The sequence below is a fragment of the Talaromyces stipitatus genome, genomic scaffold (genome assembly GCF_000003125.1).
Source record: "Talaromyces stipitatus ATCC 10500 scf_1105507295549 genomic scaffold, whole genome shotgun sequence".
NCBI classification, from domain to species: domain Eukaryota; kingdom Fungi; phylum Ascomycota; class Eurotiomycetes; order Eurotiales; family Trichocomaceae; genus Talaromyces; species Talaromyces stipitatus.
Window position 1 is genome coordinate 1,424,425 of NW_002990117.1, and position 26,453 is coordinate 1,450,877.

Sequence of the window (26,453 nt, forward strand, 5' to 3'; positions counted from 1 at the left end):
AGTAACCGGGCGCTGGTCAACTGCCAGCCGCCTGACCAGCACCCTTCACGATGCGAGCCATATATCTTCTCGGAATAACATCCTTGCTGGCATTCTCACGAAGCACTATTGCTGCAAAAAACTACACTTCCAGAGGTGTTGACCCTCTCTTATCGGCCTTTGACGATCGCCCACCACAGTGTCCTCCGTGTTTCAACTGCCAGCTTGATGCATTTCAATGCCACCAGTTCGCCGACTGCAATAAATTCACCGGAAAATGCTCTTGTCCACCTGGATATGGTGGCGATGACTGCTCAACGCCGACATGCGGCTCACTTGCAGACGGAGTGAATCGCGGACCGCGACAAGATAAATATTGCGACTGCAACGATGGCTGGGAAGGCATCAATTGCAATGTCTGCAAAACCGATGACACGTGTAATGTGATGATGCCGGATGGAGAAGGTGGTGTATGTTATACGCAGGGCCTGACGGTGAAAGAGAACCATCAGATGTGCGATGTTACCAATCGCAAGATCCTGGATCAGCTGAAAGAACGCAAACCGCAAGTGACGTTTTCCTGCAAGGAGGAAGAGGAAGGTGATAAGACCTGTAACTTTCAATGTGAGTGCTGATTGACCCTCGAGAGATATTACAGCATGGCTGACTTTATACAGTTTGGGTGGATCAGGTCGAATCATTCTACTGCGCTCTCGATTCCTGCAACTGGGGCTTGGACGCCGAATACGACCGCAATACGACAAACTACAAATGCGAGCATGTCAGATGCCAATGTATACCCGGACGAATGCTCTGTGGTGAAGCCGGCTCAATTGATATCGGTGACTTTCTTACCGAAGAGATCAAGGGACCAGCCACCTTCAGTACAGTTTCAACGTCTAGCGGTAAGAACGATGGCAGCACGTTCAAGGAACCTGCGATGGATGATTTGATTAAGAGCGTCTTTGGCGATGAAAGTATCACTTTGCAATGTCGCTCAGGTGAATGTCTCTATAAGACTGATGTGCCTGGTTACCAGCGCCCAGTCAAGAAGATCAATACTCCACTTATTGCGGGTGTTATTGCTGGCTGTTCTCTGTTTGTTGTGGCGGTCATTCTAGGCATATGGTATATTTCAAGGCGTGCTGCCTATCGTGGTTATGGTGCTATTCGACTGGATGAATCAGATGACGAAGCCGACAAACTTCTTACTGATCAGCGCGCTGCTGCTTTACTCTTCGATCGCGTATCATACACGCTCAACGGAAAGCAAATATTATCAGACATTCAAGGTGTTGCACAACCCGGTGAGATCACTGCTGTTATGGGAGCCTCCGGAGCTGGCAAAACTACGTTCTTGGACATTTTGGCTCGGAAGAATAAGCGCGGCGTGACCCAGGGTGACTTTTACATCAACGGAGAGAAGATTAGTGATGCCGAGTTCAAAAGTATGATTGGTTTTGTCGATCAAGAAGATACCATGCTTCCTACGTTGACTGTCCACGAGACTATCTTGACTAGCGCTTTGCTGCGACTGCCTAAGGATATGAGTCGCATGGCCAAGGAACAACGAGTTACCGAAGTGGAGAAGCAACTTGGTATCCATCATATTAAAGATCAGATAATCGGCTCTGAGGAAGGTCATGGACGTGGTATTTCCGGTGGAGAGAAGAGAAGAGTGGGTATCGCCTGCGAACTTGTCACCAGTCCTAGTATTCTCTTTCTTGATGAACCTACCAGTGGTTTGGTAAGTAGTGTCTTATTCTAGACTTTGAAGATTCGAAGCTGACTGTTTATAGGATGCATTCAACGCGTTCAATGTGATTGAATGCCTTGTAACGCTGGCCAAGACATACAACCGAACTGTCATATTTACGATTCATCAACCACGCTCTAATATCGTCGCCCTATTTGATCGGTTGATACTTCTGGCAAAAGGGCGAACTGTGTACTCTGGCCCTTTCTCCTCCTGCCAACGATACTTTGATCACATTGGATACCCTTGCCCTCCTGGTTTCAACATTGCCGATTTCCTGGTTGATCTGACTATGCACGCTGGCGGCTCTCAGACGCCAGTTGAAGATGTCTTCCTGGATGTGCGAAGAGATAACCTCAAAACAGCCTCAAGCAGTCTACGCGCAGTGAAGTCAATTGCCAGCGCGTCTAATATCAGCATTGAAGAGACCGTTAGGCATACACAAGAGAACTCGTCTCGCCCTAACACGAAACGACAGCCGTCGTTGAAACAACGCCAGGACAAGCAACTGTTCACTCGCCGAAAGGCTGACACGGAAACTCCACCAACACCCAAGACGGATGAAGAGGACACTGTTACACCTGCAGACAATTCACAGTGGCTTCGTCTATCTAATCACCCTTCTCGCAACGGTGCTGTTTCTCAGGTCAATGACGACCCTGACCAAGTCCCGCCGCCCGCTTCAGGGACTACCGACTTGGATGCGCTCGTAGCAAGCTACGCCACATCGGATGTAGCTAGCTCTGTGCATGAGGAAATCGTGTCTGCAATAGATCGCGCAAACGATGCGAATGCTACTCCAAATGCCGAAGTGTTTGGCAACGGACCAGCAAAGGGCTATGCCCGTATCGGCCTGCTCCGACAGTTTATCATCTTGTCCAATCGGACCTGGCGCAACCTCTATCGTAACCCTATGTTGATGCTAACTCATTACGCTATTTCTATCCTTCTCGCAGTTCTTTGTGGGTACCTATTTTACGGACTTACGGACGATATTAAGGGATTCCAAAATCGTCTTGGATTGTTCTTCTTTATTCTCGCTCTTTTCGGTTTCAGTACCTTGACGAGCCTTACTGTATTCTCGTCTGAGCGTCTACTCTTTGTCCGTGAACGTGCGAACGGATATTATTCGCCTCTTGCATATTTCTCTGCAAAAGTCATATTTGACATTGTCCCGCTCCGTCTTATCCCTCCACTCATCATGGGTGTCATTGTATACCCTATGACCGGACTTATCCCAGCCTGGCCCGAATTTTCGAGATTCCTTCTCATACTGGTTCTTTTCAATCTGGCCGCTGCCGGAATCTGTCTCTTTATTGGAATTGTCTTCCGCGATGGTGGCGTGGCCAATCTCATTGGAAGTTTGGTTATGCTATTCAGTCTGCTATTTGCCGGTTTACTACTCAACCACGATGCCATTCCCCCAGCGGCTATGTGGTTACAGACTGTAAGCACCATAAAGCCCCATGCGCATATTATACATACTGACGAAAATACTACAGCTATCAATCTTCCACTACGGCTTCGAATCCTTGATCGTCAACGAAGTCACCTTCCTGACACTGATCGATCACAAATACGGACTCGACATCGAAGTGCCCGGAGCTTCAATTCTCAGTGCCTTTGGGTTTGACACCCTTGCTCTATGGCGGGACGTAGCTGGCTTGGGCATTATTTCCGCAATCTTTATTGTTCTTGCCTATGCTGCTATGCACTTTTTACTTGTAGAAAAGCGATAAGAGAGAGAGTTTTCCACCTGCATATATTGTCTGTTCTATTGACATATATTTTATATTTTGCATTTGTTTTGGGTGATTCTCCAATGTCAGATGTCAAGTATGACATTGTATTGATTGTTTCATGGGTTTTATTAGAGTTTGTTCCTTTGGTGCTTTGCTTTGGCGTTGTCAATCTATCATTTTCTGCATATTCCTTAGAGCAAAGTTTATCCACGACTCGAATCGACCCCTTAAAACATGAATACCCAGACTACCTTCGAAATATACAGCAAAACGAAATTATTTGAACAATAACATTGTTGTATGTATATAATAGTAAATAACCGCTCGCCTAGATACTCGAGTTTAGCCGCGCGGCTGCCAGTTAGAACCGCAAGCCCAACCTCCGCCCGCCGATGGACGCCTCAACCCAGCACCATAATCCACAATCTCCTCCTTCTCTGTCTTGGTGGCAACAGTACTCTGTGTCTTCTTATTCTACCTAGGTACACACGCAAAACATACCCGTCTTCTTGGCAACTTGATAATTCTTGTTGATTTTTTTCCGACAAAGTCATACCCATCTGAGATATACTCCGTGAGTGCACGCACCCTCGCGGACGTCATGATTCGCATCTACCTAGCCAGACAGAGACTATCGAGAGATTTCTTCTAACCACGTTTCGATAGCAGAATACAGCGTTCATAGCCCTGGTCGTTTCTCTCATCGCAATTATCGACTTTACAATAAATCAAAATGTCTGGTGAAGCGTGGCTCTACCTGTTGGCGGTCCTGATCAATGCCGTCAACTTGTTCCTTCAGGTGTTTTTCACTATTATGTACAGTGATTTGGAATGGTGTGTTGGACAAATCAATACTTATAAGGCATTCATGCGAGTACGAGGATCCTAACTAACGCTGTACTGATAGTGACTACCTCAACCCGATCGAACTCTGCAACCGTCTTAACACCTATATTGTACCCGAAGCTGCTGTCCATGCTTTCCTGACCTTCCTATTCGTCATCAATGGCTACTGGCTTGCGATTATATTGAACTTACCTTTGCTCGCTTACAACGGAAAGAAGTGCGTCAATCAATCTACTCGCTACTGTGGTGAAAAGTCTAACAAGTTACTAGGATCTTTGACAATCAGCATCTGTTGGATGCTACCGAGATTTTCCGCAAGCTTAACATCCACAAGAGGGTTAGTTTTAATCCTATGTGTACGTATGAATTGTACTAACATCATATAGGAATCCTTCGTCAAGCTCGGATTCCATCTCTTGATGTTCTTCTTCTACCTCTACAGCATGATTGTTGCCTTGATCCGTGACGAGTCTCACTAAATGATTCGCTAACGATGCGATGACGCTCACGCTCTATGCGCTACGACTCTTTGATGACGGTCCCAATCCGAGGAGGTAATCAAGTCTGCTATTAGATGACTGTAGGAATGGAAAGGCGATTCTAAATGTTATGGGTGGATATTTGTGGAATATGCCAGGACGATTGTGTGTGTGTGTGTGTGTGTGTGTGTGGACGTATCAGAAGGAGACTTGACTGATATGGTTTGCTATGAATGATACCGGTGTTGTGCTTTGAAGAGAGGAGTAGGTTTGTGATCTTGCTGAGTTATGGCAGCGATGGTCCTCTTGTATGGTTTAGATGCTGTATATACCTCTAGCGCAATTGCTCGATTATATTTATTATCTAATTTTATGATAAATGGTATAAAATGTATCGAGCTTTTTTCCTGAATTTTCGATGCATGTGAAATGGAATAACTGCGCTACTTGTCTGTGCACCCAACCGTAAGATTTCGACATCTTCCATTCAATGTCCGCCGCATTGCGATGAGCTTTTGTCAACATAACATAATCCTAAGCCAACTACAATGGCTTCGCTTGTCAACTACGACTCGTCAGGCGATGAATCCGACAAACCCAAGTCCACAACATTCACATCAGCAACAAAAATAGTCGCCGCTCCAGAAGTCAATACAGAGGTTTGGTCTTTCCATCAATAGCATACACCTCTTACTTGTCTTAGCTAACGCCCTCCAACAGGATTCTTCTAGCTTACAACTCATCGCCGGCGCCGGAAATTCAACAGCCCTAACTTACAATGCCACATATGACGACCTAACGCGACCGGCACAAGGTCCCGTGAACCCATTCAAACCCAACGGCGTCGGAAACGGCCTCAAACGCAAAAATGTGCCTACGGGACATGCAGAGGAGGCAGCTATCAGTGAAGCTACTTTTACAGCACAACACCACACTTTCCAGAGTCTGGGGTATACCCGTGACCCCAGCAGACCGGACGCGTTTGTCGGCGATTTGGCTCGAGCGGCGCAATATGGTGGACGGGATTTTGTGCAAATGAAACCATCAAGGGAAGCCTCGGCAGCGTTGCGACGGAAAAGGCAGAAAAAGGGTGATGCTAGTATTGTTGATGGTGAAGGCGCGTATTTGGGTCCCTGGGCGAAATATGAGAATGATGATCAGGTTTATGAAGAGGAGGCTGCGGAGGCTGGGTATGAGCTTGCGAGTGATGAGGAGTTTGTGGAGGAGGAAGATGGAACGTCGGTGTCGAAGTTGCCGACTATGGCGACTGATTATCAAGATGATGCGTCGCAGGCGGAGACTACGGAGTTTCATGGCAGTGAACAGTTTGATTACCTTGGACGGACTTATATGTGGGTTGCCTTATCACTGCTTATACCTTATACGACTTATACTGATACTTTTTAATACAGGCACATTCCTCAGGATCTTGATATCGATCTGAAGAAAGAACCAGGCAGCACCAAGAACTTCATCCCCAGGAAATTGGTGCACACGTGGAAATCGCACACAAAACCTATTACCTCACTCCGCTTCTTCCCTGGATCAGGCCACTTACTACTATCCTCTGCTGCCGATGGCAAAGCCAAGATTTGGGATGTATATCATCAACGCGAACTTCTGCGTACCTTCTCTGGACACTCTAAATCGATTAGTGATACCACTTTCCATCCCACAGGCAAAACATTCCTCACAGCCTCGTATGACCGACAGATCAAACTATGGGATACGGAATATGGTAAATGCATTTCTCGCTTCAGCACGGGTAAAACACCGCACGTTGTACGCATCAACCCTGATCCCGAGCACAGCCACGAATTTTTGGCAGGAATGTCGGACAAGAAAATTGTCCAATTCGACACTCGTACAGGTGAAATGGTGCAGGAATATGATCACCACTTAGCGGCCGTGAACACTATTACGTTTGTCGACAACAATCGTCGCTTCATCACCACATCCGACGACAAATCATTGCGAGCATGGGAATACGGCATTCCCGTACCCATCAAATACATCGCCGAAGCAGACATGTTCGCCATGGTCCGGGCCTGCCCGCACCCTTCAGGCAAATACGTCGCATTCCAATCGGGCGACAACCAAATTGTGGTGTACGCTGCAACGGATAAATTCCGTCAAAACCGCAAAAAGGGGTTCAGGGGCCATAATAATGCCGGATATGCGATTGATATTACTTTCTCCCCCGATGGACAATTTATAGCTAGTGGTGATTCGGGTGGTTATGCATGTTTCTGGGATTGGAAGACGGGGAAAATGTATCATAAGATTCAGGCTGGTGGGAAAGATGGGTCGGCGGTTACGTGTCTTGATTGGCATCCTCAGGAGACTAGTAAAGTTGTTACTGGTGGGTTGGAGGGTGTTATTAAGTATTGGGATTAGTTTGGGAAATGGGTTGTGTATGATATGGGCCTTTTCATGACGCTGGCAGAACATGGATGTTTCAGAGATGTGTTCTGAACTGGTGATCTGGAGGAGTATGTCGATAATCGAATGGACACAATGATAAATATATACGATGAGGTCCGATGAGGTCTCTGAAGTCCGGGTTCTAACTACTACAAGGAATATGAATTTAGTTCAAAATCGAAATGCCTATGAATGCTCAAGAACCAAATCAACCTCTTCCCCAGCGACTTCAAGGATATGCTCCGGCGCATACTTTGCTTTCCATCCAATAGTATGACCCCGAGCTGCCGTGAATGTGCATCTATGTATACACTCGTCAGATGCTTCACTCAAAGTCAGCAAGTAGGAAAAGATACATACCGACCACCAATCTCAGCAGACACAAACGACTTATCACCACGCAACACCGTCGACATCTTCTCCAATGCAGCATCGTTAGCCGGCGTGATGATATCATCATCAATAACGTCTTTTTCAAGTAGTCTCTTTGCAAGAGCACGATAGAGATCGTGCCATTTCACAAGACCCGAAGCCGCGAGATAGAATCCGTTTTTACCATACCTGGGATTCTGACCAGAGAGAATGGCACGCAAGATGGAGAGGTAGAGGGTCGTATTGTCATATACGTGGCATACCGGCCATGTCTATAGCAGTCAGTTCATCGAACGAAGACAATTGCCACGTTAAATTTGTGATAGGGACGCTTACTGCTGAACTGTCATCGACAGTATAAATCCTCCGCGTCCGTTTCGCTGCTCGTATAACAGCTACAGTTTGAATAGAAATAGGATTTCCGAAACCTTCCCCCTTGCCGTATACAATGCAAGGAGAGAAGATGTAGCTTCTGACGCCGAGAGCTTCTGCGTCGTCGATGATTTTCACATTTGTCTTGCCAGCCTGCGCAGATGGGCATACTTAGCACGTCATTATCATAAGCCGAAAGGTTTCATACCTCAACGATAAGCGGTTGAGGCCCCTTCGCAGTTCTCAGAAGCTCATAAATCTCCTCCTCCGTATCCAACAGCGGCCTGTTGGTGGGTAGTCCAGTATGACTACTAAATATCTTTGCACCAGTCGTAAACAAGAAATGCACATCATCCCTTCCAGTGTTTTGTTTGACTTTACTCAGTGCGCGAATCATGGCCGCCGGTTTACGTTTATCCATTACATCAATCAAGTAATAAATGACGCTTATCTCGCGGCTCACAATAGCCTGTTCAATGTCGGCGTCATCGTTCAGATCTATACGTACGGGTTCTGCGTTGTATAGTTCCTTGACGGCTTTGGCTTGCTCATCTGTTCGGACGAGGGCATAGAGGTTTTTGTAAGGGGGTAAATTGGCTTCTTTCCAGCGAGCGAGTAGTGTGCCGCCTAGGTAGCCCGATGCACCAGTGATAACGATGTTATGAGACATCTTTCAGCGTATTCGAAGTAGCTTGTGGAAACGAAACTGTTGATCGGGATATGAGATACGAATTTGTCCATGAATCAAGAGCTCAATATATAACAATGCATGAATCTCTTTTCGGACAGAATACTACGCCGTATCTCGACAGATGGATAATAGTTATTATTAATTTAGCCCTAAATGCATTCATTCTTCATGCCGCTCATGCCGCCCAACCCGATAGTGGGTATGTTAGTGAACTTCCTTCTGTGTTGTATTAATAAGCGACTTCTCACTTTCCCACACGGCCAACATGTTTTGTGACTCGGGAGTAAGCTTTATAAAGCATTTGGTATGTCGGACACATAGATGCTCCGCGTCGCATGGATTAGATATACTTTTTGAGGTTGAGGGCACGTGAAGAAAGCATGTCGGAGGAAGTGGTGATAACCTCGGAACCTGCCGATGAATTGATGATAGCAAATCAGGAGTTGAGAAGAAGGTATAACTGTTGGACTTGGCTGAGAGTAGGTAACATGCGTCTCAGTGTCCTTAAATGTGTTGTTAACGATGTCTGTTGCTCTTCCAATGTTGTAGGGCCACAGAATGGAAGCAACTACTACGCCTTATCTTCGATGCCCAGGTGGCATTGGACTAAGTCTCGCTTGATAGTTAGGAGATGTTCTATTAAGTGTGAATCTTTTCGAGGGGCACAGATAAGTACATTCATGTGATATGCTTGATTGTTTAATATGAAGACAAATCTAAAATAACGTTCCGTCTCCTAAAATACCAATAGGACTCGACTTGGTTAATGGTCGTTTCTCAGCAGCCAGTTCTCGTCCTGCTTTCCAAGATCCTGCTTCCAAAACCTGAGGCAACGTCAATTGAATGCCATTGAACTGAGAACTGGATGATATGATAGCATGCAACTTATCCAAAAGTGCAACAGTCATAGCACGCCACTCCACAATCTCATCATCACTAGCTCCAAAATAAGGGAGGCCATCGATATTACTGCTTGACAGTTGTAGACCCCTTGCTCGGGATTCTTCCTTTAGAGATAGAACACCTATGTCCACGAATAATCCTCCATTTCGGTATTCGGCAAGTCCCGTGCCCTGATCTGCATTGAGCCAAGTGATTTTTAGTAGTCGGTCAAATGGTACCATGAGCGAATATGCGAGCCACTGTGTAAGTTTGTGGAATGGCTGAATTGCAGATGTTTTGCTGCTGTTTGCTCTGGAAGACGTAGCAAGGGCTTTTAGAGGCCATGCGTCGCCTACGGGGTGCCCGTCGATATGTGTACGGTCTGATGGCCAGACTGGGATCAGAACTTTTTGGAGAAGGTTCCAAAGATCGCGGTAGTCAATTTCTCCAGAACTCTTTGCTTTGGAGAGGAGATAATCTTCGCCGTGTTTTAGTATTGGACTTTCTGAATGATGAACCATGCTCATACTTACCGACAAGATTGCCTGGTCGACCATTCTTACCGAAAATCTCGGGAAAGCTCAATAGGGAACTTCCTAGTCTGCGTAGTAATTCCACCCGTTTGTCAACTGCCACCAGTGGGTTTGTCTCACTGATCTGAAAGTGCCGATAGAGCTTGTCTGCATCTAGTGTATGTAGCGCAGCTCCTGGTATTTTGCATGTAAATCAGCAGTCAGTCAAGAAAAGATACGAAAGATCCAAATTCCCACCTTCCACAATGTCTTTTCTCAAAGATTTATCGGAAGCAAAATCACCGCTCAAGAACATATGTAACGAAGCAATCGCTATCCCCTCACTCCGACTGTACGACTGCTCGCCTCCAGGTTCCTGAAATCGCCAAACATCTCCAGCCCCTGCATCCAAGAGAACAGAAACGAAGAAAAGGTCGATAAGCCCGCGCACTTTCTCTACATCGTCGAACTTTTGATCATTCTTCCAGTCACTCAATAGTTTATCTATGCGAGGAATGCCGCCAACCTCGAAATGTTGCCATCGGCCATGAGGGGGGATAAGGTGATATCTATCTGGTCCAAAATCGCGCTATTCTTATCAGTGAATTTCTTACCTAGATATGCTGAACACATTAATATTATGTAAAGGACTTACCTGGATAATACCTATAACATAGTCGGCTGCTACATCCAGTTTATCACGGTCGTAGTTGAAATGAGTCAATTTTCCCTGTTCGGCTAATTCAAGGACTTTATGTGCCTTTTCACGTACAGCCTTTAGGCTTAAAATGTACTCGATTTCGGAATCCATGGTGTTAGAGGCCAATCAATAGTTGTAAGAATATTTGAGGAAGAGAAAAGTGCTGTGCAGTATCAAAGAATGAGGTGCCCCTCGTGACGCACTGTTAGCGCCCTAAATGGGCCGAAGATAAGCTCGTATCTTGAGTCAGATCCCGTCCGATAGATAGATAAAACGAGTAAGCACTAATGAGCATTGTTAATTTGTTTGATGATTAACGACACGTGGATTTAGGGTTCATAGATCTGCCAACCTTATCTTTGTCTCATCCCTGTCTTTTTGGCCTTATCAGATCCGATTACGTACAGCAGATTAGGGCTAGGGGAGTTTACGCCGAAGCAAATAACAGGGTGCTTTTCAGATCAGAAACATCAATTTAAATATAGAATACAGACTAAGGCATTAACTTTTAATATTTTGTCTTTAAAATAGTGAAAGTCATGGATGTTAGTGGCGCGGTGTAACCAGTCGCAGTCTAATAGTGTTATATGGATGCCGATTTTCATACTTCCAACCAGATAGAACCTTGGAAATCATTACCTCCGACAGTTATACATACTACACATACCTCAAAACTGCCTGAATCACATGTTTTATGCCGCAGTTCCAAGGTTAAATTTAGATATATACTCCAAACCAATACATATATCTTTAGGCGATCAAAGGAAGGGTTCTTTCGAGTTACACAGCTCCCGTGTCAAGAACTCCTACTGCGACAGGGTCAAGCATAATTTTCTTCAACAAAGAATCTGAATATCAAGATCTACTGCTGAATGGTCTTCCGGCTTTGACTTTCTTCTTGGCCCCATGCATCTTCCAGTTTATGTATGTACCTGTACACAGCTTCATCGAATTGGCAGAGTCAACACATGACATCAATTATGCCGTAAAAATGCTGGGCCTGTACGCACCTATATATAGCTGAAAGAACTAAGACATGTCTTTCCGAGGTCGATCAGCACGAGTCAGAATTATAATCGGATTCAGAACCAGGCATATTTGAGCCGCTTACCATAACCACTGCAGTTCAGTTCAATATTTATTCACCTGATCTGCTTCCTGATACCGTAACATGAAGCCCGACTACAACAATAGTAAAGACCAAAAGAATCACCATTTCCATAGCATTATGGAAAATGAGACAGGCCAGATTGTGGCCCACAAAGCTGTCGCAACGTACTCGATGTTATGGGTGCTCCAAGCCGTGGCAACAATAACATTTACTCTACGAATTATATCAAGATATTCTATAACACGAGACGTAGGATGGGAAGATATTATAATGGCCTTCGGTTGGGTGAGTTTCATCTGAAAGCCCACGTCAGGTTTGCCATGCATGGTGTCCCAATGGTCTGATGTCGTGATAGGCAGTCAATCTCGCAGCTACAATACTCATGACTCTATCTATTCACGCCATTGTACACACCAAAGATTGCACCGAGAACTTAAAAGCCAAGACCTCAGACGCTCACAAACTCTCCTTCATCGCAGCAGCTCTTGTCCCCAATGCAGCATGGCTACCAAAGATCTCTGTCGCTCTCCTACTTAGTCGGCTTTTACACCCTCGCGCCGTGGTAAAGGCTATTCTTATAGTTTCGTCGATTGTCGGGTCTGCGGCTGGTGGTATTGGAAGTGCGTTTCTCATGTTTATTCAGTGCAGCCCCATATCAGGGCAATGGGATCGGGAACGAATCCATCCCAAATGTTGGAATCCGCGTGTTATGGTGAACTACTTTCTAGTATGGACTGGTATGTATCAGTGCATTAAATCCCCCCTTCCTCAAAAAGAAAATTGGTAGTAATATGCATTATAGTGTTATCAGCATCCCTCGACGTCCTATACGCAATCTACCCAGCAACCATATTTTGGAAAATGCGCCAACTACCCATATGCCGCAAACTAATTGTCTCTATCCTAATGGGACTGGGACTTATTTCTGCTGCTGTGGGGATATACAAAACGACATTGACACCCCTTCTCCGAAAGCGTGATCAAGGGAGTGATATTGCGCTTGTTTCGACACATATTGTCATAATTTGGTCTATAATTGAAGCTGATATTATTATTAGTGCGGCCTGTATACCACTTACGAGGTCGTTTTGGCTGTTGGTGATGAGTTATGTAAAGAGTGCTTGGAAGTGTGTACGAACGAGAGTTGGATTGGGTCCTCCTATTGTGGATCTCGACATCGAAAGCATTGAAACTAGGAGGGATCATGGGGGTTATCTGGAGCTTTCTGGGAGTATGAGGGATGTGAATGTTATCGTGTCTGGGGACCCAGAACAACGTACGCCGTTTCGAGACGAGATTGACGAATATCACCAGATGATGTCCTCGCGAACGCCGATTAGAAGTTCGATACAGGAGTACGTAGGTAGACTCTCTTTCGCATGAATTAACGATGTATGTATCACGGTTACAATGGATACTTACGAAGTCAATACTATGAATCATGCGTTTTATGTATTCTGAGTATAATCCTTATTGATTTCAACCTTCCGTGTCGGACTGGTAGTTGTGGATCTGTGGTGTTTGGAATGGGGTCAGGAATACGCCCGAACAGCACCAGATGGCTGCTTTTATGACTTCTACCTCGTCGAAGCTGCCGTGGAAGATTGCGATGCCTAGGGTTTGCAGGGCTTGGGCTTCTGGGGATGATGGGTCGCGGACGGGGGCGTGAGCGATGTGGTTTCGTCTGCGCGATATCCAAAACAAATGTTGACTTAAGCCGTTGGTTGCTCCTGAGGTCAGTTCTATGTTCCATATTTTCCAGAATAGACTCTATCGACTCAGCCAGTTCCTGTGGCGACCGATGCTTGGATTCCATTTTCCTAGAGTAAATCCCTCCGAAGACGACATCCGGGATGGCATCCATACCACATTCATCACTTGGTCGGGCATCAGCTTGTACAATCGATGGCTGTTCCTCGTACTTATTAGTAACAGTTTAAATACACAGCCACGCTTACGGGTCTTTTGCACAATGTCAATTAGCTTCGCCACCGCGAGCTCACTGGCATCCGCTTGGGATTCTCTCGTTTCGTACGACGTAACTGCATCAACAATGCAAAACACCACAATGTCGGATGGAAGCTGTAATACTAGCTGATGAAAAGTCCAACACAGTGCATGAACATCTGCCCCATTTAACAGCCGAATTTGATGAAGTGTCTCCATGTCAAAATCTGTATAGAATCGGAGAAGTTGCGCGATAAAACTCCGCATCATAAGCGCCACCCCGCTGTTCGGGTCTTTCTGATGGGCATCGCAGAAAAATGAGACGGCAAAAACGTTGTTAAATCTGTACGTATTCACGGACTGCACAAGTTTCGCGGGGATGAACGAGGATGGTTTTCCATTGCTGGACGTATTGGAGTTGATAAAGAGCACCGAAGACTTCGTGCTCGTCATCCAATCGTGCGACTTTAGAGTCTGCATCGTAGCGATAACCCAAGCTTGGTCAGATTTAGGTAATGTCGAGGCTCCCTGAAGGCCAGCTTCCAGATCACGAGTGACGATTGAAGTATCATCGTTCAAAGCCTTGAGCGCTGCATTTTGAGCTTTCGAAAACTCTGCCATGCCATACGCGACTGAGTCTGGGACCAGAATTATGAATATTTTTAGAATACTACTTATCTTGCGTGGCTCTTCGCTCGATGGCCGCCTTAGTTGCTGGAAGCATAGACCCTCTCACTATGCAATATCAGCTCACAATATCAAAAGTCTTTATGGCGATCCGCCCTCACTCTCTTTCGTCTTAGGATATAACCGATCGTGACTTCCCAAGAATTCTGCCATGATTGCATTGAGTTTCCAGACCAGACCGTCAAGTTTGTTCAGTTTCCTCTTTAAACGTGTCCATCTGGATTCTTGACGAATCAAAGCCTTTTATGAGCAATTGTTGATGGCTATTTGATACTTTCCTCGTTTCTTCAATGGCCTGATAAGAGCACAGTTGAGCCAACTTGTCAAGACTCTCAGATTTGTTCCGCATGTCTTGAAGCAAAGATTCTAGTTTTGTCTCATACGAGTCTTGCTTGACAATTCTCAGACTGAGTTTTTCTAAAAAAAAAAGTAATAAGCAAGATCTTAACCTGGTGGTCTCCACGGAGGGAGAAAAAGAGATATTGGCATTATACTTATCGCTTTTGTCTTGTACCAGCAGATAATGTGGTGTGGCACCGCGATGGTAGCTATATAGAGCGCTGCGCTACATTGCTGTAGCTCTTCGGACTTCTCGAAGATGTTTAAGGCCCGATGGATACATGTTAACAAGACGGGGATTTCTGTCAATGTATCCGAGATTATACAACGCAGGTCTGCTAGTCGTGCCGCAGCCTTTAAGGGATTAGCGGACTGTTTATGCGGATTGAAAATGTGGTGGATTACGAACACCTAGAATGAGCTTTAGACCTCCACTGAAAGCTGAACAATAATCTCCCGACGGCAAAGGTCAGCCCATACTTCAAAAGCTTTATTATTGCTCTCAAGCTGATGCAGGCCTGTTCTAACTTTTCCCCAAACAGTCGCTTTGGAGTTGTAGATTCTCGACACTTTGTCAACCTCCTCCAAGACTTCCTCCCAGGTATGTAATGGTTTGCTTGTCACATCAGTCTGGAACCTGGTTCCAGCAGTGGTTCGTTCGTAATCCTCCATCGCCTGGCGGAATCTTTCTCGCTCTTCAATGATATCCCTATACAATTTGTTTCTTTTATTGTCTGCACCTCCCGATTCATGTTCCGTATTTAGGGACCCTCCATGAGTCCTTCTCTCGTGAGACACGCTCACTGGGTCTTCCTTATCCTTGAGAAGATCGAGCGCAGGATGCACGCCACGTTGTAAGCTTCTTCGGATATAGTCTTCCACCAAACTGCTTAGACGGGGACCATGAGGTGTGCGTCGTGCTTCACTCATGATGCCCGGATTGAAAAGGGGAAATAGGACTTTTGGATCTTGTTTCAACTGTAGAGATAATTCTTTAAAGGACCTATTGCTTCACAGAACCTTGGAAGCAACGTTAGGTTCAGATAATGTCCGAGATTGAGTAGTGGTAGTTAAATGCATATCTTCGCCCCGGGTAAGAATTTCCGGTGACGTAGGGTGATCGTGCCTCGAAAAAAGCGATATTCGGGAAAATTCCTCTGATACGTGAATGTGACTCAGCATTGCAATTCCGGCAGGGCGAAGCAGAAAGAAAAAAGCAAGAATGGGGGCGCTCACAAGGCTGAAGGTGGTTCATCATTGATCAACTCCAACTTCTCGCATAACAGGCATCGTTCTGCGCTTTGCATATAGATGTGCTGGCGGGTATTGATTGGTGATAAACCTTGTTGAAATTGACTATAGCATAAGGCTGTCCGCAGGCGAGATGATCTAATATGAGAAGATATGACTAGCAACAGGGATCTTGTTGTATGTAGAGCCGTAGGTCGAGGCTGTATTCCTGATATACCCTGTCTGTTATAATGCATCCCAAGCTGCAAAGATGCCCGATACTTTTTCTTTTTGCCTATTTGGGTCTGGGTATGAGGCTTTCTCAATGGTTCAATTTGAGGGGTATGGGTGATATGCCAGTAGATACAGTTGATGCTATCTCGATTGAGGGACACTAGTCTATCTACCGCAAGTGATAAAGTTGATTATATACCTAGGTATCAGCCACGAATACCTACTTAATAAACAAGTGACCTATACTATGGATATTGCTTTCTCACATTTTCTGCTGGTTCTCAATGACACTTCAGATTTCTTGTTTACCAGACCCTTCTCAACGATCTTCAACATTGAGAACTCGAACTTAAAAAGCATGGAAAACAATGCGCTGTCCACGGCACTATCCCAGATTCCTCCTTTTGTCCCTGTAACATTAGGAGATACCCTGGCGAATCCCGCAGGATCAGGGCTCTCCCCTGGAGAAAAACTAGAAAAGACTTCCTCCACAGGAACCAGTGAGAGTGATAGCACGCAGGTTTCCTCACTAGGGATTGATATGCTCAAGAAAATCACAACTTCGCGGGAGATCTGTTCAGACTCCAAGGAAGGCGTATATGCATCCGGAAATACTGAGAAGTTTGTTTGTTTTCTATATCATCCTCCCTCTTACCTCGGCATTCGTAACAAATTTTGACTGAACAAGCCAAAAAAAGGATACCAAAGACGATAAGGCTGCTTCAGCTGAGGCAAAGGATACAAATGAAAAGAAGAAGGTCTTGCAAGAAATCAAAATTACGCGTGTCCCTCTGGAGCACTGGCGAAAGATCAAGAAAGATCGACTTGCAACAGAGTATTCTTTTGACTTCTTCGAAAGGAAGTAGTAGCCATGTATTACGGCAAACAAGACAAAACACGCAACCTCCACCTGAAAATTCTATTGCTCCAGTACTGGATATGGGAACGTCTGGTCGCCAACATGCCCCATACCGGTTGGCTATTAATTATACGTACCTCTTGAATGCATTGGAAGCATGTACCAGGACTCTCTTCACGGAAGAACAGAACGTCTTAGTAAGACCATTTAAGTACCTGGTGGAGTTCGAATCTGATATCAGGGAGTTTCTAAGAAAAACTGAGATGTCCTGTGACCATGCGGACGATGAACTCAGTCGTTGTTCACAGGAAATTGTGGATCACGAATCAAAAGGTATCCTAATGGAGAGGCAGAAGTCTGCACAGGAGAGGCTAGAGCAGGCAAAATTAACCGCATTACGGAATTCATGGATCAAGACATGAGAGATATCTTTGAGGTTAAGCAGCAGATTTTTACACGTAACCTCAAAGACATTCCCTTTGAGCACCTATGGCAGCTCTATAAACCAGGAGACGTGGTGTTTCGTCCATTACAGCATGAAAAGCGGTCATTATCAAGAATATAGGATACTCCATGTCACTGGATGGCGAGTTTGCTATAACACAAAACTGACATCTAGTTTCAATTCGGTTCACGATAGAATATGGGATTCGGAGCCAGAGAACTATGAGAAATGCCACGACACAGTAGGTTATTCCAGTTGGGAGATGATCAGTTTTATTATCGACTGTATTTACTTTGAATCCGACGGAATTTTCATTGCCCCAAGACCGAAGAGATTCGTGATACCACCATTCCTCCGAACAAGGCCTATTGCCTCACTCCCTCTTCGGTATCAACTCTTTGGCCCGGAGTGGGAAAAGGTACAAGAAACTCTCGTTAAGAGAGGTGCTCGTTTTATTCAACTAGCACATTGAAGGCACATGATCTACCGTGGTCTCACCATTGAAGAGTCAAATCAGACTTCTACTCCATACGCAAACTACCGGATTGACCGAGCTGAGGTATCTTCTCTCATTCTCTCATAGAACGAGGACCATTTACTAGCCACGTTGGTGGCAGGTATATGGTGAGGTCATTGTCGACCAAGAAGTCGGAGTTACGCCTTTAAAAGAAAGATGCTATAAATGGTCTCTGAAAACAGGAGGCGGCATCATCAAAACACCAACCAAGGCTGGTAGACGAGAGACTAATGATTTTTTCCCTAAAAAGAATGATGGAGATTGGGTGACAGATGTCTTTGATGATTCCATCTTTGAAGAGGACCGGAGGCACGAACTTTTGTTTACCACTGACGTTGTCACCAGCCTTTTAATCAATTCCTCAACTATTTCCGATGAACACCTCATGTTACTCCCTCCCCGCCTCTATGGATTCTCGTTACTGGACCATCGGTGGTGTGCGCTGGACATTAGCATGCTGCAACCAATAACTAGCAAGGATGGTCAGAGTGACCAGCCCAAGTTGGAAGGCCTCATCCTGCCAGATGATCACAAGACTATTCTACAGGCCTTGATTACGAATCAAATCGGCACACCTCCTGAAACCCGAAATCATATCAACAAAATACAAGACAGCTTTTCCATGGATGTTGTACCTGCAAAAGGTAAGGGGCTCATTATCTTGCTCTATGGTGCCCCCGGAATTGGGAAAACCTCAACTGCGGAATGCATTGCTGCCAGTTTGAATTGCCCCTTGTTACCGATCACTTGCAGTGATCTTGGCGTTACAGCGAACTCCGCGGAAGATAAACTCGATGCATTTTGCAGATTGGCCCATCGATGAAGATGTGTACTCCTTTTGGACGAGGCAGACGTCTTCCTGGCTAAGCGAGAACGAGGTGATATCAAAAGGAACAGTCTGGTGTCCGGTAGGTCCAAAACCCAATCGTATTCGAATGATTCTTACCACCATGTTATAGTGTTTCTGCGCATGTTGGAGTACTTTTCCGGTGTCCTAATTTTAACAACCAACCGAGTCGGCGAGTTCGACGAGGCCTTTCGATCCCGGACACATATCTGCCTCTATTATCCCAAACTGGAAGAGATTTTCACCAAAGAAATTGGGAGGGAGAATATCCAGCGAATCCAAAACAGTGACTTGGACATAGATTGATATAGAGGTAAAAGGCATTAAACGCTTTGCAGACAAGCACTGGAAAGCAAACTTGAACAGACCATCGCGGTGGTGGAATGGCCGGCAGATCAAAAATGCATTCCAGACGGCAATAGCACTCGCCAGATGGGATTTCCATGACATGAGCAATGTTGCGAAATTAGATCGGCCATTGCTGAAGGCAGAACACTTCCGGCGTGTAGCTAGAATCACGGCACTTTTCGACGACTATATCAGCAAAGTATACGGCATGGTTGACAAGGATACCTATGGAGTCCTAGCTGAAAGGGATGAATTTCGGAATGACAATAGTCCTTCTGCGATGTCACAACCTACCATGCAGAAAGGTTATACCGGAAGGCCGGAATCTGTTCTCAGAGGAACAGACTACTGGAGCCCTCCGGATATCTCCAAGCCCGAAGACTCTGAACACTCAACTTATGGAAGTGACAGTGATCATCCAGATGCAGATGACGAATCCAAAGATGATAAACAGGGGGAAGCTGATGCTGTCGCAGGCGATGAAGCTAATAAGATCCGTCAATTGGAACTTGAATTGGAGCCGGTGAAGCTCAAGCAAAAGAAGAGCCGGTCGGCAGCTGGCAAGGCATGTAACTGAAACATGGTGTACGGGAAGAATAATCCAGTCGTTGAATACTGATTCAATACATATATGTCGTAGCAGAATCTGACTCGAAGTTCTATGAAGCAAGAAAGGTCAATGTGTCATCTTTACAGTACCAATGTACAGAAGAACCTAGCTATGACGAGCCGAAGGTCTTCAGACGTCCCAAGGTAATACCTAGAAATTATTGTAATATAGGAATGAAGAGCACTACCACCGACTATTTTGTCGAATTATCCATGATTAGGAGCACGTCTTGTTATTGAATTGAATCAATTCTAGACAGCCATATCCCAACCTGACGTATACACAAATCTCCATACAGAATCATAGGACAGAGTCGGTATCCAATAGGGAAAGCAATAACGGAGGAAGTCATTGAGCTCCATGCGTTTTAACGGTTATTCCCAATCAACAAAGGATTTCCTAATTCGGTAACCCTGCGGAAACTAGGGCTTAGCCGCCAGACTGCCACATCATCTTAGGTATCTTTAGAACCACCTACAAATAATGAATGCATTCCTAGAAACAGATCTTGCGAATGAAGATTGATTCTAGGACCCATATCCCAGAAGCACCATATTAGTTTTTAGGAACGCAAAAACTATTCGCTCTATCTATCAAAATTTCAGCCACTCCTTCTGATGAGAACTATGAAGAAATAATTCTGAGGTATCGAAGGAGGTGAGCACTTGAATGGGAAGGGAGAGCCAAGCGGCGTCCAAAGAAATCCAGTACGTAGGTAACGACCCTTAATCATACAACTGAACATGTCTGTCAAGACTCACGCGCCGTTACCTTAAACATGAACAAATATTTACACATAAAAATGTCGATGCTAGGGTAAAAACATGGTTTATAGTAATACAATGCATTGAAGAACAAGCAGGACGCCATCACAATATGGACCCAGCCTCAGAAACTAGCCATTTCAATATAAGTGCTCAGAAAGTTCAACTTTTTGCCTTCTTCAGTATTCATAATACGACGGAACTCGTCATAATTTAACTTCGCACCGCCGCCCCGGACAAGAATCTCGCGTTCTGCGTCATTCAAAGCTGCCCAGTATGTGAGTTGGCGAGGAGAAGGTTTTGATGGTGGTCGTCGTGGAGCAGTTCGTTTGTGTGGAGGGAGCTTGGGGGATTGATGGACGGGCGAGCCGGTGGATGGAGTAGGTTTCAAGACAGGTGAGAATTTCGGTGCTGTTGCTTCTGCTTGATTTGAATTATCTGGCTGTGGGACAGGGAACAATGTTGAGTTATCAAGACGAAGATGAAGAGAGGAGGCAGCTGCTGCAGAGCTGGGGATTGCTGGCGCTTCGTTTGGCCTATGTTGAGGAAGCGTTGGATCGACGGCTTCGACTTCGCTGGTTTCTCCTATCTCTTCATATTCTTCATCTTCTTCAATTGCTTCCTCAGCAGTTGGGGGAACATGAGCGCTAGGCGTGGGTTCAGTATCCTCAATCACAGAGTAACCAGCAGCGCCTAGTAATTCGTCCAATTCGGCATTCTCATAATCCAAGCCGCCGGGTAGATTGAACTCCGGATCATTTCTCTCAAAGCGTTTGCTCGGGTCTTTGAACCACTCTATCTCAGCAGCCCATCGAATTCGGTCATTTCGCGTCCTGCGGAGATCCATCAGAAGATCTTCTTTCTCTTTGAATAAAACATCCAGAAGCTCATTCATTCCTTCTTTAGTTGCTTGGTAGAGAATTTCTTTACCAATATCTCTTTCCGGTTCAGGTACCTCAAATCCGCCCCAACGCTCGCCCACCGACGTGGAGCCGTTGGAGCGTACGTCGTATTCATCATCTTCAAAGCGCACTTTCGAAGAAGAGCGTGACCTTAAAGACGGAGGCCGCGAAGACTGCCCCGGGTAGATAGATTCATTTTCAGACTCGTTCTCATCCGCGTCCTGCTCGAAACCTTCTGGGGCTGTAGCGCCATCTTCCTCATCTGTGTAAAATTGACGACGGCGCCAGCGCTCATGGATAGCCCTTCTTCGAGCTTCTGCGGCCGAAGTGGAACCGGTAGTCTCGTCCTGTTCATCATCGGTACTTTCTTCGTCGTCTTCTTCCCTCGCCTCTCCGGGCCGTGCTTGCTCGCCTGTCACTTCGTTGTGCGATTCGCCCTCTACTTCTACGCCGCCAGACACTGATGAAGGCGGTGACACATCAGGATGAATGCCTGTCAAGTCCTGTTGTCGCCTAATGAATTGTCGACGGAAAGCAGCATCGCCTACAACTGTGTACATATCACCATGATCCAAGCCATCGGGTCGCAAGACTCCCACACCGTCCACGACCTCCATATCGCCCTCAAGATTTGTGCGCTTACCTTCCCCGGTCCTAGGAGTTTCCGCATTACCAAAGTTCCCACTGAAAGCAGAGCTAATGGGTCGTGTACCCGTAACGATGTCGCGTGCAGCAGTTCCGTCCCCAGGGCCAAAGTCCTCCTCATATGCTTGCACGAGATCAGCACTCAATTCTTTGATAAGCGCATAATAGGCACGGAACATGCGCAGAAAATCTTTCCTCTCTATGTAACCATCGCCGTCAACATCATAACCCTTGAAGATGCGGCGCATCTTCTCATCTATTGCGTCTTTATTATTAAAGCTGGCGATTGCCTTTGCAAACTCCTCGAAACCGATAAGATTGTCTCCATTGGTATCATAGAATGCAAACATGCGATCAAAAATCAAGCTTGGCGGAGGCGGTCGGGAAGAGGTATTTGGGATAAAACAGCGATCAAAAGTCTTGCGGTCAATAGCCATACCTAGTTTGTTAGGGTCTGCAGGCCAAGGAGTATTAGCTAGGCATCGATACTGATCCCACAATGCGTCAAGTTCTGTATTTTCAAATGAGGTTTCCTTCGCTAGGCGCCGAGCCAGAGCTGTTGGCAGGTTTTTGGGAAGAGTTTCGGGTTTACCAGGATACCACAACGGTCGTCCTTGACGAGGTATTCCCATATATGGTGCCGGAATGCGAACTTTAAGAAATATATGGGTTTTATTGTGGACCTGCTGAGCTTCACAATTCTCGCACAGATCAAAATCGACACAGTTATCGCAGCGGTATCGGATTCCCTGAATAGGCAGCATACCGCAGTTATTGCAGGTTACCCCACGGTGGATATATCCATCTTTCTTTGCCTGATCCTCGGCTATATGGTAGAGGAGATTAAGCAGATTTTGACCTTCACGAGCTGGTTCCCCGTCTGCGTTATCATTGCGCCAAGAAAAAACACTTTCCGTCTCGCCTGCATCTGCGACAACAGGGTTCACTTCATTTACCTCCTCAAGCTCCGCAGCTGGGGCATTTGCCGACAATGTGACTCTAGTTCCAAGCTGACGCCGAACACGCAGAGCTTCACCGAATGCTGGGTCCCCATTGAACGCGCTAAGGGCTCGTTGTATTCCCTCATTCGAAATGCCACGATGACTCAATTCACGAGTCAGGTATTCCCTCTCTGCGGAGCCCTCGGGTATCGTATGGTTTGGAGGAAAATCAAGAGCAAAGAATGACTCGAGAAAGGTATCTTCCATCATCTCTCGCATTCGTTCCGCGTGAGACTCTGGCATTCCAACCTCGGCCATGAGTTGATCTCGTGTGACAAGCAACGAGGGAAGCAGCCCACTCTCCACCATCCGTCCATCTTCCGTCTCAATCCTAAACGTTCCGTATGCACCGTTTTCTCTCTCTAGCTGTTCGAGATGGGCAATTGCCAGAGCGGAGGGGGTGTCGGCCGCCTCATTTTGAGTTCGGTCGCTGTTATCACGACGGTGCCGGCGAAGGATAGCACCGCGACGATGTAATTGCGGAGAACTTGCAGTTGTCGTAGGGTTTGCGTGGGAATGGAAATAGAATATGCCGCCCAATAATGCAACGCCTGCAGCTGCGAAGAGCGCAGGTCGGTACCGGGAGTATTCGTCTAGCATAACACTAACGATCGCCGAAGACGATGAGTTCTTGATTAGGTACTGTACACATGGAAGTCAACTGCTAGCTTATAGGATTGGTTCGAGCGATCTATAATGGTGCGGACAAGCAAGCGCCAGATGACAGAAACCCTGAAGGAAATAGACAGGTTAGCTTTGATCAGACGTTGTACAAAGAAGCAGTGAATCACCTTGCGACATCGAAAGTTTCAGCCAGAATGAATCTAATATGAACACCAAGAAGCCCTGGGCTAAGGGAGTTAGAAGGCCCAGGGAAGTTTGGATGTCGAGTTGACGACTATGAGATGTTTTCTGAAGCTTGAGATGAACATCGGCCGCACTCTACCTAAGCTCCGAGCATGCACTATTCCCAATTCGGAAGTATCATATGTGCCCTGATTTCTGCATTTATGTTAGGAACGATATCTTCTTATTCAAAGTCATATTTGTATTTTGTATGTATATAAATATACAAATCTACACTAGAAGGACTTAGAGTCTATGAGCGATGGCCATGTCTCATGGGTAATGACCCTCTATATAACAACGAGTAGTCCGCCTCGTTGAGTGATATACCTCCAAATGAGCTTGTGCATCTTCACTCAAAGCTTCGTCTCCTTGATGAAAATACTGCTAACAAGTGCAAAAAGCGTTACACCTGTCTGAACAGCAAAGGTAATGTCTGTAGACCAACCATAAGCTCTACGGACTGCAGCCTGTAGATCAATGGGCAAAGTTTTGATGAAGTCGAGAGACTGTCGCACACCGTCCACGATGCGATCTATATCTTGACTGCCGTGGAGTGAAAGTTTTAGTCTATCACGAAGTAGTTGTTGCTCAACAGTGGATGCCAGTGAGATACCAAGCACGCTTCCGAGTGAGCGGAACAGGTAGGAGCAAGCTGTTACGACTGCTTGGTCCTCGGAGGAGGCATTTGAAACTGTATTAACAGTGTTAGTAGCTTTTCTCTTCTAGAGATACGGATGGCAGATAGTTCGAACACGCACTCAATCCAATCAACGTCGTAGTGACGCCTATTCCATTCCCAAAAGCAGATATCATCGCTCCCACAATCATCAACTGATAAGCATCGGCAATGGCTCCAGAAAAGAGGAAAAGGACGAATGAACCAGAGAGTAGAAGTCCGTACCCAAATATGGTAATGCCGTAGTACGTTCCATATCGTCTCATGAAGATGCCTGCAGCCAGGGAGCCTGACACACCAAAAATAATCTGGGGTAAGAGTCGTACACCGGCAACGCTAGCTGACACGCCGTTGACAGCCTGAAAATATAGCGGGATGTAAAACAAAATTCCCATAAAACCCGCAAAGCTGAAGAAATTGCATGCATAACAAGCAAGTAGATTTTGATCGAAGATGAGGTGACCGGGAGCGAATGGTTCAGGTGCAACATAGATCTCAACGAGGATGAAAGCGATGAATAGGACTATTGAAACAATCAAGGAGACGTAACTTTCTGGTATGGACCAGGAGACGTTGCTTCCTCTATCTAGACCGATGGAGAAACCCAGAACGGCGCCTACTAAAACTGTAGCGCCGAGAAAATCGATACGTTTCAGCTTTGCAATCCAGTCTCCTGAGTCGGGACCGGGCACATGAAGTAAGAAAGTGACAAGTAGAAATGCCAATAGGCACATAGGTGCCTGCGCAATAAAAGCCCTGATGGAATGGTAAGCGATGTTTCGATGGCTAAATGCCTTTTCACTTACCAACGCCAGCCAATGTAATCGGCTAAGATACCACCTACACCTTGGTCAGTAACCCGAAGCCTTTGAGGCTCTGGTGGAAGAGTCTTACCTAGTGGTCCACCGATTCCTGACCCGGTGGCATATATAATGTTAATTATTCCCTGCCACAAGCCGCGGTCCCGCAGAGGCACCAAGTCACTTATAAGAATGCTGACGACAGTCGTCATGCCTCCACCTCCAATCCCTTGATAAACCTGGTCTATTGTTAGCCTTAAGACGCTAAACATAATTGATATGAGATCAGTATCATACCCTTGCAGCAATCAACTGATTAATATCCTGCGCTAACCCACAGAACAAACTCCCTGTCCCAAAGACAATATAGGCAAAAAGTAGACATGCTTTACGTCCGAAAATATTGCAAAGCTTGCCATACAATGGCTGAAAAGAAGTCAAAGTAAGAAAATATGAAGTCGCGATCCAGCTTGTCAAATTTAGCGCTTTCAGATCGCTGCCGATTTTTCCATAACTTGCGACGATGATAGTCTGGTCGGCTGCAGCCAGGAAGACCTACAAAAGCATTAACACCATTTTTTATGAAGTTTCTGGCAGCAGAGTAAGGCAAATGTACTCACGCCTATGGAAATCGCGGGAACAATATATTTCAAATGAGAAGAAGACCCTTTCTGTGATCCATCATCCTCCGGCAGAGAAGTACCATTGGACACTTCCTCTGGATCTATCGTACCATTGGAGCTGACATCCTCACGCAACAGAGGCGTATTCTCCGTTGCATCTGTCCCTGCAGCCGCCATCTCTGCTGCTACGAATTTAACCGATCGAAATAGCTGATACTATATGGTCAAAATGTATATATCAAAATTCTGATGTCGGAATGCATG

The 26,453-nt window shown here is 45.8% G+C and overlaps 10 protein-coding genes across 11 annotated transcripts, besides 1 other annotated feature; 5 read left to right on the forward strand and 5 right to left on the reverse strand.

The window, feature by feature from the left end:
• Nucleotides 1–50: 50 nt before the first annotated feature.
• TSTA_013900 (ABC transporter (Adp1), putative) lies at nt 51–3,666 on the forward strand (the record flags this gene model as incomplete). The annotated part of the gene is made up of 4 exons (XM_002483480.1): nt 51–603; nt 657–1,726; nt 1,779–3,182; nt 3,238–3,666. 4 exons carry the CDS (start codon nt 51–53, stop codon nt 3,472–3,474), a joined length of 3,264 nt encoding a protein of 1,087 aa, XP_002483525.1. The 3' UTR covers nt 3,475–3,666.
• Nucleotides 3,667–3,921: 255 nt separating this feature from the next.
• TSTA_013910 (endosomal cargo receptor (Erv14), putative) lies at nt 3,922–5,192 on the forward strand. 2 transcript variants are annotated; one of them, XM_002483481.1, is made up of 5 exons: nt 3,922–4,051; nt 4,144–4,311; nt 4,385–4,540; nt 4,594–4,660; nt 4,710–5,192. In XM_002483481.1, the coding sequence occupies exons 2-5, from the start codon at nt 4,211–4,213 to the stop codon at nt 4,800–4,802; spliced, it is 417 nt and encodes a 138-aa protein (XP_002483526.1). In that variant the 5' UTR covers nt 3,922–4,051; nt 4,144–4,210; the 3' UTR covers nt 4,803–5,192. The 2 variants fall into 2 exon arrangements, with proteins under 2 accessions (XP_002483526.1, XP_002483527.1); XM_002483482.1 differs by having other exon boundaries at nt 4,147–4,311.
• Nucleotides 4,967–4,994: a microsatellite.
• Nucleotides 5,193–5,311: 119 nt separating the features above from the next.
• On the forward strand, nt 5,312–7,476 carry TSTA_013920 (mRNA splicing factor (Prp17), putative). Its single transcript, XM_002483483.1, has 3 exons — nt 5,312–5,461; nt 5,523–6,154; nt 6,215–7,476. The coding sequence occupies exons 1-3, from the start codon at nt 5,351–5,353 to the stop codon at nt 7,197–7,199; spliced, it is 1,728 nt and encodes a 575-aa protein (XP_002483528.1). The 5' UTR covers nt 5,312–5,350; the 3' UTR covers nt 7,200–7,476.
• On the reverse strand, nt 7,413–8,640 carry TSTA_013930 (uncharacterized protein; the record flags this gene model as incomplete). Its single annotated transcript, XM_002483484.1, has 4 exons — nt 7,413–7,527; nt 7,587–7,870; nt 7,935–8,123; nt 8,179–8,640. The coding sequence occupies 4 exons, from the start codon at nt 8,638–8,640 to the stop codon at nt 7,413–7,415; spliced, it is 1,050 nt and encodes a 349-aa protein (XP_002483529.1).
• A 703-nt stretch (nt 8,641–9,343) lies between these two features.
• TSTA_013940 (uncharacterized protein) lies at nt 9,344–10,866 on the reverse strand (the record flags this gene model as incomplete). The annotated part of the gene is made up of 4 exons (XM_002483485.1): nt 9,344–10,021; nt 10,077–10,250; nt 10,314–10,644; nt 10,711–10,866. 4 exons carry the CDS (start codon nt 10,864–10,866, stop codon nt 9,378–9,380), a joined length of 1,305 nt encoding a protein of 434 aa, XP_002483530.1. The 3' UTR covers nt 9,344–9,377.
• Nucleotides 10,867–11,921: 1,055 nt separating this feature from the next.
• TSTA_013950 (uncharacterized protein) lies at nt 11,922–13,301 on the forward strand. Its single transcript, XM_002483486.1, has 3 exons — nt 11,922–12,151; nt 12,222–12,603; nt 12,669–13,301. The coding sequence occupies exons 1-3, from the start codon at nt 11,927–11,929 to the stop codon at nt 13,247–13,249; spliced, it is 1,188 nt and encodes a 395-aa protein (XP_002483531.1). The 5' UTR covers nt 11,922–11,926; the 3' UTR covers nt 13,250–13,301.
• A 44-nt stretch (nt 13,302–13,345) lies between these two features.
• Nucleotides 13,346–14,434, reverse strand: TSTA_013960 (uncharacterized protein; the record flags this gene model as incomplete). The annotated part of the gene is made up of 3 exons (XM_002483487.1): nt 13,346–13,550; nt 13,636–13,775; nt 13,811–14,434. 3 exons carry the CDS (start codon nt 14,432–14,434, stop codon nt 13,346–13,348), a joined length of 969 nt encoding a protein of 322 aa, XP_002483532.1.
• A 147-nt stretch (nt 14,435–14,581) lies between these two features.
• TSTA_013970 (uncharacterized protein) lies at nt 14,582–15,769 on the reverse strand (the record flags this gene model as incomplete). The annotated part of the gene is given in 4 exon segments (XM_002483488.1): nt 14,582–14,701; nt 14,775–14,917; nt 14,995–15,250; nt 15,269–15,769. The coding sequence occupies 4 exon segments, from the start codon at nt 15,767–15,769 to the stop codon at nt 14,582–14,584; spliced, it is 1,020 nt and encodes a 339-aa protein (XP_002483533.1).
• Nucleotides 15,770–16,320: 551 nt separating this feature from the next.
• On the forward strand, nt 16,321–19,896 carry TSTA_013980 (uncharacterized protein; the record flags this gene model as incomplete). Its single annotated transcript, XM_002483489.1, is given in 11 exon segments — nt 16,321–16,411; nt 16,507–16,928; nt 17,002–17,138; nt 17,194–17,495; nt 17,510–17,708; nt 17,863–18,025; nt 18,116–18,166; nt 18,225–18,768; nt 18,878–19,051; nt 19,084–19,257; nt 19,283–19,896. 11 exon segments carry the CDS (start codon nt 16,321–16,323, stop codon nt 19,894–19,896), a joined length of 2,871 nt encoding a protein of 956 aa, XP_002483534.1.
• A 780-nt stretch (nt 19,897–20,676) lies between these two features.
• On the reverse strand, nt 20,677–26,366 carry TSTA_013990 (EF hand domain protein; the record flags this gene model as incomplete). The annotated part of the gene is made up of 7 exons (XM_002483490.1): nt 20,677–23,883; nt 24,480–24,781; nt 24,849–25,522; nt 25,573–25,606; nt 25,661–25,805; nt 25,864–26,121; nt 26,187–26,366. 7 exons carry the CDS (start codon nt 26,364–26,366, stop codon nt 20,818–20,820), a joined length of 4,659 nt encoding a protein of 1,552 aa, XP_002483535.1. The 3' UTR covers nt 20,677–20,817.
• Nucleotides 26,367–26,453: the final 87 nt, after the last annotated feature.